Genomic DNA, 11485 nt, shown 5'->3' with positions numbered 1-11485 from the left:
CTCTTGTGGCTGAATGGAAGCAAGTCCCATAAGCAATGTTCCAATATCTAGTGGAAAACCTCCCCAGAGGAGTGGATGCTGTTATAGCAGCAAAGGGGGACCAACTCCCTAGTAATGCCCATGATTTTGGAATGAGATGTTCGACGAGCAGGTGTCCACAAACATTTGGTCATGTAGTGTATATCTATCCTTGAGTCAGTAAATCATCATCTCCTGGAGGTGTCGCTCAAGAACCAAAGATTATCTTCAAGCCCGTGTCGTTTCCATCTGAGTGCATCCTCTCTCCATCTCAGTACTAGTGTGTGTGTGTCTCAGTGTGTGTGTTGTCACTCTCCTCCAACCTGCTCCCCGCTCAGCATGGCCAGATTTACGCAAAGTGAAAGCAGAAGGGATCAGCAGCAGCATCATCCCCAGCCGACTCATCCCGCCCCCGTCAACCTGCTTCTACAGCAGCCGCTCCTACTTATCCCTCATCAGAATCAGCTCGCGCACATCCCGGTTCCGAAACCCATGAACGGACCAGAAACTGTCTGCATGCACACGGACTGCGGCGCCATGAAAGACCAGGACGCCATCAAGCTCTTCATTGGACAGATTCCGCGGAACCTCGAGGAAAAAGACCTCAAACCTCTCTTTGAACAGTTTGGGAAAATCCACGAACTGTCTGTTCTGAAGGACCGATACACAGGCATGCATAAAGGTAGCGTTTTATGTCGGGTCTGCGCCTCCTCTTAGGCTACAGTTGGTCGTTACATTGTAATTACTGTAATTATGATCTGTATGAAACGCAATAGTCATTCCATGTTTGTACCTTTTTTGTGATAGATAGTCTCTCATCATCTATTCTCTCTTGTGATGTCTGTTCTAGCTGTAGTGTGTTAGCCTAGGTACCTTGTAGGCTCCTACTAAAAACCCCATGTGACTTGTGGGATATTCGGTAAATATCAGGTACATTTATTTTGCTATAAGGGCTACTGTACCATCCCAACTCTTTTTTTCTTGCCCTAATTATTACACACCTATCTTAACCGTTTTGCGCCAGGTGCGCGCAAAGCCTACAGTTTATCCTCTCGCCATCCTAGTGTGTCGTGATGCAAACAAACATTTAGAATATCTGGCAAAAAATCAAAAGGATCTCAATGTTTATTGTCGAAATGTTATGTATTTTTTTATCAACGCTCATGTCTTTGCATCACATTGGCAAGCTCTACATACATGATCAACAGGATTAGGCTATGTGTCCTTCATGTGTGTGTGTGTGTGTGTGTGTGTGTGTGTGTGTGTGTGTGTGTGTGTGTGTGTGTGTGTGTGTGTGTGTGTGTGTGTGTGTGTGTGTGTGTGTGTGTGTGTGTGTGTGTGTGTGTGTGTGTGTGCGTGTGCGTGTGTGTGTGTGTGTGTATATCAGTGTGTGCGAGTGAGCAAGCATGTGTGTGTGTGTGTGTGTGTGTGAGACAGAGACAGAGACAGAGAGAGAGTGTTTGAAAGCAAGGGTGCATAGTTAAATAAAGGTTAAATTAAATTAAATTAAAAAGTGTGTGTGTGACTAACCCTTGTTGATCTGTTTTGATTGACAGGTTGTGCGTTTCTCACCTACTGTGCCCGGGATTCTGCCATCAAAGCCCAGAATGCATTGCATGAGCAGAAAACCCTACCTGGGGTGAGTACTCCGCCGCCTACATACTGCCAGGGTTTTGTACAGAATGAAAGATGGTATAAAAGCTTTTTCCCAAAGACATCTGGGGAAGAGTTGCCAATTCCTTTAGGATTGGGGAGAATGAGAGAGAGGAGAGTGAGAGAGAGACAGAAAGGAGTGAGGGAGAGGGGGGAGTGAAAGAGAGAAAGAGAAGGTACTGTACAAACAGCAGTAAACAGAGCCATGTAGATAGCTTGAGACTGTTCACTCTGTGAGCCATGCATGAGCAGGAATAGCAGGGGCAGGAATGGCAGAGAGAGAGAGAGAGAGAGAGAGAGAGAGAGAGAGAGAGAGAGAGAGAGAGAGAGAGAGAGAGAGAGAGAGAGAGAGAGAGACAGAACGCGAGAGAAGGGAAACTGAAGAGTGAGGCAGATAGAGACAGAAAGAGAGAGAAAGCAGATGAGAAAGAAATATCTGAAAGGAGAGGCAGAAAGGAAAGAGAGAGGGAGTGAGATGAAAAGGAGGGATATGGGTGTGCGCGTTTGTGTGTGTGCGTGTGCGTGTGTGTGTGTTTTATTTGTTTGTCTAGATTCATTGTAGGTCAATGCCAAGTGGCAGCAGTGTAGAGAGCAGCATTCCGTTACATAAAATAATCGAATTCTGCTCCTCTTCTTTCCAGCCCACTACACATACAGAGAGAGAGAGAGAGAGAGAGAGAGAGTGTGTGTGTTTGGAGACTATGGAGCGATTTCAGAGCCAATAGAATTGCATTTGAATTCCAAAATGTTGAATTTGCATTAGGACCTAGAATTTGTATTTAATATTTTAACATGTGTAATGCACATATTGAACTACTAATTCATAAATTGAACTTGTATTTCATGTTTTGAAACTGTGTTGAATTGATATTACATTCAGTTTAACAATTCAATATCAATTGAATTAAATATTCAAAGTCAACATTTATATATTCATTTTCAATATGGTAGATATTGCATTCATGTCTGTGTATCACGTTTAAAAACCTTAATTTCAAGTTGACCAAATCCAAAGTTTTGGATATTCAACTTCTCATATGAATTCAGATTCAGTTTTCAATTTCAGTTCTCTAAATTCAGATTCAAAACCGGAGACAACATCAGATGGTGGTACATTGCCAGCCAGGGAAAGTAGAGGAGAACAGATAGAATCAAACACTCACTGTGGTAAACAGAAGCATCTAGCAGTTTCTAAAGCCAATGTGACATATTGAATATATGTTCTTCCTTATTTGGCTCTAGCATTTGAACCATGTTGGGTATAAGTTATTATTCAAGAAAGCTTCTCTGCAACATGGACTTGTCTTCGGTTCCCCTAATATTTCACAGGCCAGGCAGGACATGTTAGATGGGGGTGTCACAAAAAAACAAAAGGAATTTGGCCTCTATAAGGTTTGACCCAGGTCTCCTGCATGTCACAAGACTGTGTTAGCCTACTTAGACAAAGCATAGGGATAAGTTCAGGTAAAGGACGACACAATGTCACCCCCCCCCCCCAAACTCACTTCACAGCGACCCCAGTGGTTGAACAAGCGCAACGTCAGATCTCAGTCCAGTGGCACCGTTGCAAAGGATGTCACGCTGCCCGCTTAGCGAGTACCGCTTCCCCCTGATTCAGCTCATTTGGAGACTAGAACTCGGGATTTCTCCCTCAAAAACACACGTGACCACACTCCTGAAGCATTCCAACCCCGCGTGCTATTAAAAAAGGCCTTCTTCAATTGCGGGGCGACACATCAGGCTGAGGAGTGAGTTTTACACCATCCCCATCTGCTACACTAATACAAGTCTTCAAGCTCCTGCAAGGTTACTCATCAGAAGAGCGTGGTTCGGTGAGCCATCCTTATGTGATGAGGAACCTGAAGATCTGTTCCTTGGACAGGTCTTAGTTTTATGGTAAACGGGTTTGTTTCAAGTGTCCAGGTGTTGTGATACCGATGGTTTCTCTGGACTGATGGCTTCTACAGTGCGGTTGTGGCTAGATGGATTATAGCTCCATGTAGTTGTCACGTCAGGGACAGCATTTCAGCTAAGCCTAACCCTTTTCCTAACCTTAACATAATTCTCCTAACCTGCTATGTTAATTCTCCTAACCTGATGTGTTAGTTATCCTAATCTGCTACCTTAGTTTCGCCTAACCTGCTGGTTTAGTTCTGCTAACCTGCTGCATTAGTTCTCCTAATCTGCTGCATTAGTTCTCCTAACCTGCTGCATTAGTTCTCCTAACCTGCTGCGTTAGTTCTCCTAACCTGCTGCGTTAGTTCTCCTAACCTGCTGCGTTAGTTCTCCTAACCTGCTGCATTAGTTCTCCTAACCTGCTGCGTTAGTTCTCCTAACCTGCTGCGTTAGTTCTCCTAACCTGCTGCGTTAGTTCTCCTAACCTGCTGCGTTACTTCTCCTAACCTGCTGCGTTAGTTCTCCTAACCTGCTGCGTTAGTTCTCCTAACCTGCTGCATTAGTTCTCCTAACCTGCTGCATTAGTTCTCCTAACTTGCTGCGTTACTTCTCCTAACCTGCTGCGTTAGTTCTCCTAACCTGCTGCGTTAGTTCTCCTAACCTGCTGCATTAGTTCTTCTAACCTGCTGCATTAGTTCTTCTAACCTGCTACGTAAAGTCACTTCTGTAAAAGCCATCAATTCCAAGAAACAGTCAGTATCTAAACACTGGCAAGGGTTTAGTCATTCTAAGCGTAACGTGACTGACTGAATTTGAAAAAAGTTGTCATTTAGCAGACACTATTATCCAGATCAGCTAGGGTTAAGTGCCTTGCTCAAGGACGCAAAAACTGATTTTCACCTAGTCGAACCAGCGACTTTTCAATTACTGGTCCAACACTCTTAACCGCTAGTCTACCTTCCGCCCCTATGTTAGCTAGCTGAACTAAAGCCTAGGCATTGGTCCTCTGACTTGGATAAATATTTTCAAGGAGGTCAAATGGGGGTAAAGTGTAACACAAGTCGTTTGGTGACCACGCTCGCGTGACGAGTAACTTGTCTGAGACCTGAAAAGTTGCATTGTCTGGCACACAGGAGACCTGGGTTAGAACCCTAACAGTCAAACTAATACGTCTTCAGGTCTCAGGCAAGGTTGCTCATCACATGCATGGATCCTAAACCACCTCTGTTGCACTTAAATGGGAAAATATATTCAGCATGCCGCCACATTGGATTCAGAAACCGCCATAAGCTTCTGTTTAGAGAGTTTGATTCTCTCTGTTCTCAAGATTTTTTTGATTTTTTTCTCTGGTTTTGAATTTCAATTTAGAGAAATTAATTTGAAAACTGAATCTGAATGCATCTGAGAAGTTGAATACAGAATATAAACTTTGATGAACTTGAAATTATAGTTTGTAAACTTGATACACGGACAATGATTGCAATATATACCATATCGAAACTGAATATACAAATATTGAATTTTAAATTCAATTCAAATTTTAAAACTGAATGTAATATGCATTCAATTCAGTTTCATATTATGAAATACAAGTTTTTATTTATGAATTAAGTGATACAAATTTAAAAAATATAATGTTCAAATTCTGTATCCTAATACAAATTATAAATGAAAGAATTCAAATACACTGAAATCGATCCATAGTGAGAGAGAGCGAAGGAGGGAGAGGGAGGTGGAGAAGCAAAGGAAGGACACAGAGAGACAGCGCACTCTGTTGCTGAATCCTTATTCACCACTTCCCCTTGCCCTTCCGCCCTCCGTTTGCCTTCACACACGCCTCTGCCAGTTGCACAAGTGTCCCAAAGCACAGGGAGTGAAAATTATTGAGGGTGTTGGGGCTAATTAGACCCTCAGATAGCCACTTCGACTGAGCCAGCAAGGCATCAGGCTTTAGGGCGAAGTGCTATCCCGACACGCACTGCGATATGTTAGGAGTTTGCTCCATTTTATACACAAGAATGGAGGTGTGCCTTGTTATATTCACGTGCATTTATTTATGTCCGATTTCGAGGCTTGACACATGTAACAGATATAACATCCCCCAAATGAAATGTTTAACTGTGACTATATATGGTAAAACTACAGCGGGGATTTGTTCATTTGAATTTCATGCTTGTTTTATTATTTAAAAAGTGAATCTTACAAGTCAGGAGTGTGTCCCGAAGTTGATGGGTTTCTTGGTCCCATTTCCCCTCTCTGTAAGTCACCCTCGGAGGTTCGTCAGAAACACTTGACAATGGAAGGCACTCAGAGCGAGTTGGTAGGGACAAGGTGGTGATTTGGGATCCACAGACTCACTCACTCACTGAGTTTCAGACACATAGCCGACATACAAGATGGGAAGTTCGAATGTGTCGAATAAAATACTATAACAGGGCCAACCCCCCAAAGCAGTGTGAAATGGAAAATAACAGCTTGCTCTTCTCATGCCCGCTAACCCATATTAATGCCACTCTCCTCTCTCCCTGTCACTCTCTCTTTCCCCTATCTCTCACTCTGTCTCTTCCTCTCTCTTTCTGTCTTACTAAATCTTTCTCTCCCTGTCTCTCTCACTCTCGTTCTCTTTCTCATAGTCTCTATCCCTCCCTCTAATGGTTTATCTAGTTATTTCTCACCCCACTCTTTCTTTTGAATCCTAGCTCTCTCTTTCGTGTGTGTTTGTGTGTGTGTGTGTGTGTGTGTGTGTGTGTGTGTGTGTGTGTGTGTGTGTGTGTGTGTGTGTGTGTGTGTGTGTGTGTGTGTGTGTGTGTGTGTGTGTGTGTGTGTGTGTGTGTGTGTGTGTGTGTGTGTGTGTGTGTGTGTGTGTGTGTGTGTGTGTGTGTGTGTGTGTGTGCGTGTGCACGCGTGTGTGTGTGTGTGTGTATGTGTGTGTGTGTGTGTGTGTGTGTGCGCAGAGGAGGTTTTCACTCGTCTCTAATTGCCGTTTCCCTTCCTCTCACATCCCTCTCTTTCTTTCTCACCCTTCTCTCCTTTTACTGGAGGAGTGACAGCTTCATCAGAAATAATTGGCTGCTTGCACTGTGCAGCTGCATGTCTCTCTGCATGTCTCTCCCTCTCCCCCTCCCCTCTCTCTCTTATCCCTCACTTCTGATCTATTATTCATCTGCGATGTTGTAATGCAAAATTAATTAGGCTTAATAATAGATTTGGTGGGGTGTAGGTTAGACAGACAGACTGCCATTAAAACAAGTGTTTAGTGTGACGATTGACGTCCATGTTTAGCCAATGAAAAGGCGTGGGGAAGTTTTTTTTAAATATATTTTTATTTTATGGCATAGATAGACTAGGGGAGGTATAATAACAAATAGCCTTCGCAAAACAGCGGATAAAGTTTTGAAATGAAGATTAACACAGGCGCATGCACAGACACACAAACATACATGCAGTACACACAGATTCCTTTGAACAATGTGCCACCAGAAATTCTATGTCTGTGTCTTAGTGAATGCTTGTGTATTGTTGATACATTGTTCACAATCTATTATGCGCTTGGCCGTGACATTTCTGCCTCACATTGATGGATTCACGACCTGAGCCAGGCCACTAGGCTATAGTAGAGCCCCATGAGCGGCACCATTGTGGTTTACGCTCCCCTTGCGACTTGTGCTCTCATTAATCCAGTGCACAGAAACCGATTAGATAGTGTTGTTCCACATGGTGATCCTCACTGTGACGGAATCATTCTCAAAAGACACAGGTGATGACACAGGGATATGCTGTGTGTGTGTGTGTGTGTGTGTGTGTGTGTGTGTGTGTGTGTGTGTGTGTGTGTGTGTGTGTGTGTGTGTGTGTGTGTGTGTGTGTGTGTGTGTGTGTGTGTGTGTGTGTGTGTGTGTGTGTGTGTGTGTGTGTGTGTGTGTGTGTGTGTGCGTGTTCTACCTCAGAATCCCTCTGTTACTCTGTGCATTTACAGCACAGTAAACTCATGATAAGTGCACAACATTGTATATGTACAGTACCAGTCAAAAGTTTGGGCACACCTACTCATTCAAGGGTTTTTCTTTATGCTTACTATTTTCTACATTGTAGAATAATAGTGAAGATATCAAAAGTGTGTGTGTGTGTGTGTGTGTGTGTGTGTGTGTGTGTGTGTGTGTGTGTGTGTGTGTGTGTGTGTGTGTGTGTGTGTGTGTGTGTGTGTGTGTGTGTGTGTGTGTGTGTGTGTGTGTGTGTGCGTGTGCGTGCGTGTGCGTGTGCGTGTGCGTGTTCTACCTCAGAATCCCTCTGTTACTCTGTGCATTTACAGCACAGTAAACTCATGATAAGTGCACAACATTGTATATGTACAGTACCAGTCAAAAGTTTGGGCACACCTACTCATTCAAGGGTTTTTCTTTATGCTTACTATTTTCTACATTGTAGAATAATAGTGAAGATATCAAAACTATGTGTGTGTGTGTGTGTGTGTGTGTGTGTGTGTGTGTGTGTGTGTGTGTGTGTGTGTGTGTGTGTGTGTGTGTGTGTGTGTGTGTGTGTGTGTGTGTGTGTGTGTGTGTGTGTGTGTGTGTGTGTGTGTGTGTGTGTGTGTCCCTCAGGTTGATGACCATGACCTTCTCTGTCACTGCTGAGTCTCTCATTATCTCACATGTTTGGCCCTCCTCTCTGTTTCTCTCTTACTCTTTCTCTCTGTCACTCCCCTATGCCTCTCTTTCTCATCCTTCTTTCTCCCTCTGACCATGTCCAACTGCAGTATATGTCTGTCTACACTGCCTGTCTTCGTTGGTTTTAATTGCTACAGTGCTTTGCTGAGATGCAACACATTATTCATCTCGTCCATGTTTCCTAGTAGAGAGAGGTGCCTGCCAAGAACACATGAATACGTCATAGTAGGACACACTTACACACGGGCATGTTTAGTCTTTCTCAGAGAGCCTGTGTATTAATGTGCTCTATATTTTTCTGTGAGAGCGTTTTATCTCGCTAGGAGAACACTCCCCGAAGTCCGGCAGCAGCAGAACCTTCGGAGGAAGAGTCAGCCCACATCTATTATTTAACAAAGTTAAACCAGAAGTATTAAGACCCCAGAGGGCTTTAGATCAGCATCACAACAACTGTGTTTGCAATAGGCTGCTCACAGTTAAACAAACTGCTAATACATGCAGCCTGAGATGCAGAAATATGTTCAATTCCAGGTTTCTTTACATGCATTGGTTCCCCATTGGTTTTAGTTCCCCTTTTTGGGAGTCAACACATAGAAGACAATACAAAGTGTGTGTATGTGCGTTCATGTGTGTGTTCGTGTGTATGTTCATGTGTGTGTTCGTGTGTATGTTCATGTGTGTGTTCGTGTGTATGTTCATGTGTGTGTTCGTGTGTATGTTCATGTGTGTGCCGTAACCTGAGGCTCGTTGGTATCTAAGGGCTGTGCTGTGTGTCTGTACGGTGTAATGTGTGTGGTGCGTGTGTGTCGACCAGTCGAGGCTGCCGAGGGGAGGACGGCTCATAATAATGGCTGGAACGGGGTAAATGGAATGTGTTTGATGCATTTGATATCATTCCACCTATAACACGCTAGCCATTACCATGAGCCCGTCCTCACCAATGAAGGTGCCACCAAACTCTTGTGGTGTCTGTATGTACGGTTTTACAACCACTGTTTCCATTTGTAGGGCTGTATAAAATCCCGGTCGGAATCACTGAATCTAGACATTAAGACAGAATTCATTTTGTTTTTATTGAACTTAGTAGGAAATCAACTAAAAGTATTGAACTTGCATGAATTTGACCTGGCAGAATGATATCATGATTATTTGCATCAATCCAGCGGCAATTTGTTTTGCAAACTCTGCAACCACATGAGCGCTACAGAAGCATAGCTAACCAAACAACGGTCTCTGGCTGGTGCACACCCCAAAATCTACATTTCCTGTTTTTTCCCAGTCCTCAAAAGTTGTGCTGTGTTATAGAAGGGTGGAGTGGTAGTGTGCTGTGTTATAGAATGGTGTAGTGGTAGTGTGCTGTGTTATGGAAGGGTGGAGTGGTAGTGTGCTGTGTTACGGAAGGGTGGAGTGGTAGTGTGCTGTGTTATAGAAGGGTGGAGTGGTAGTGTGCTGTGTTATAGAAGGGTGGAGTGGTAGTGTGCTGTGTTATAGAAGGGTGGAGTGGTACTGTGCTGTGTTATAGAAGGGTGGAGTGGTAGTGTGCTGTGTTATAGAAGGGTGGAGTAGTAGTGTGCTGTGTTATAGAAGGGTGGAGTGGTAGTGTGCTGTGTTATAGAAGGGTGGAGTGGTAGTGTGCTGTGTTATAGAAGGGTGGAGTGGTAGTGTGCTGTGTTATAGAAGGGTGGAGTAGTAGTGTGCTGTGTTATAGAAGGGTGGAGTGGTAGTGTGCTGTGTTATAGAAGGGTGGAGTGGTAGTGTGCTGTGTTATAGAAGGGTGGAGTGGTAGTGTGCTGTGTTATAGAAGGGTGGAGTGGTAGTGTGCTGTGTTATAGAAGTGTGGAGTAGTAGTGTGCTGTGTTATAGAAGGGTGGAGTGGTAGTGTGCTGTGTTATGGAAGGGTGGAGTGGTAGTGAGCTGTGTTATGAAAGGGTGGCGTGGTAGTGTGCTGTGTTATAGAAGGGTGGAGTGGTAGTGTGCTGTGTTATAGAAGGGTGGAGTGGTAGTGTGCTGTGTTATAGAAGGGTGGAGTGGTAGTGTGCTGTGTTATAGAAGGGTGGAGTGGTAGTGTGCTGTGTTATGGAAGGGTGGAGTGGTAGTGTGCTGTGTTATGGAAGGGTGGAGTGGTAGTGTGCTGTGTTATAGAAGGGTGGAGTGGTAGTGTGCTGTGTTATGGAAGGGTGGAGTGGTAGTGTGCTGTGTTATAGAAGGGTGGAGTGGTAGTGTGCTGTGTTATGGAAGGGTGGAGTGGTAGTGTGCTGTGTTATAGAAGGGTGGAGTGGTAGTGTGCTGTGTTATAGAAGGGTGGAGTGGTAGTGTGCTGTGTTATAGAAGGGTGGAGTGGTAGTGTGCTGTGTTATAGAAGGGTGGAGTGGTAGTGTGCTGTGTTATAGAAGGGTGGAGTGGTAGTGTGCTGTGTTATGGAAGGGTGGAGTGGTAGTGTGCTGTGTTATAGAAGGGTGGAGTGGTAGTGTGCTGTATTATGGAAGGGTGGAGTGGTAGTGTGCTGTGTTATAGAAGGGTGGAGTGGTAGTGTGCTGTGTTATGGAAGGGTGGAGTGGTAGTCAAATCAAATCAAAGTGTATTTGTCATGTGCGCCAAATACAACAGGTGTACAGTGAAATGCTTACTTACAGGCTCTAACCAACAGTGCAAAAAAGGTTTTAGGTGAACAATAGGTAGGTAAAGAAATAAAACAACAGTAAAAAGACAGGCTATATACAGTAGCGAGTCTATAAAAGTAGATATGTAGATATGGTTAAAGTAACCGTTTAGTGTGCTGTGTTATGGAAGGGTGGAGGGGTAGTGTGCTGTGTTATGGAAGGGTGGAAGGTAGTGTGCTGTGTTATGGAAGGGTGGAGGGGTAGTGTGCTGTGTTATGGAAGGGTGGAGGGGTAGTGTGCTGTGTTATGAAAGGGTGGAGGGGTAGTGTGCTGTGTTATGGAAGGGTGGAGGGGTAGTGTGCTGTGTTATGGAAGGGTGGAGGGTAGTGTGCTGTGTTATGGAAGGGTGGAGGGGTGGAGTGGTAGTGTACTGTGTTATAGAAGGGTGGAGTAGTAGTGTGCTGTGTTATGGAAGGGTGGAGGGGTAGTGTGCTGTGTTATGGAAGGGTGGAGGGGTGGAGTGGTAGTGTGCTGTGTTATGGAAGGGTGGAGTGGTAGTGTGCTGTGTAATGGAAGGTTGGAGTGGTAGTGTGCTGTGTTATAGAAGGGTGGAGTGGTAGTGTGCTGTGTTATAGAAGGGTGGAGTGGTAGTGTGCT

General features: G+C 44.3%; 1 protein-coding gene across 3 annotated transcripts in view; it reads left to right on the top strand.

Annotated features, from left to right (window-relative positions):
* Window positions 1-352: 352 nt before the first annotated feature.
* LOC124041541 (CUGBP Elav-like family member 5) overlaps window positions 353-11485 on the top strand; it is a 50790-nt gene continuing 39657 nt past the window's right edge. For all 3 annotated transcript variants that reach the window (XM_046359246.1, XM_046359244.1, XM_046359245.1), the window contains exons 1-2: window positions 353-700; window positions 1575-1657. In XM_046359246.1, coding sequence (XP_046215202.1) covers window positions 358-700; window positions 1575-1657 — 426 coding nt within the window. In that variant the 5' untranslated portion in view covers window positions 353-357. The remainder of the gene's footprint in view (window positions 701-1574; window positions 1658-11485) is intronic.

Source organism: Oncorhynchus gorbuscha, linkage group LG08, assembly GCF_021184085.1.
Source record: "Oncorhynchus gorbuscha isolate QuinsamMale2020 ecotype Even-year linkage group LG08, OgorEven_v1.0, whole genome shotgun sequence".
NCBI classification, from domain to species: Eukaryota; Metazoa; Chordata; class Actinopteri; order Salmoniformes; family Salmonidae; genus Oncorhynchus; species Oncorhynchus gorbuscha.
Note: the sequence above shows the minus strand (reverse complement) of the source record. Positions and strands in the feature narration are given on the sequence as shown.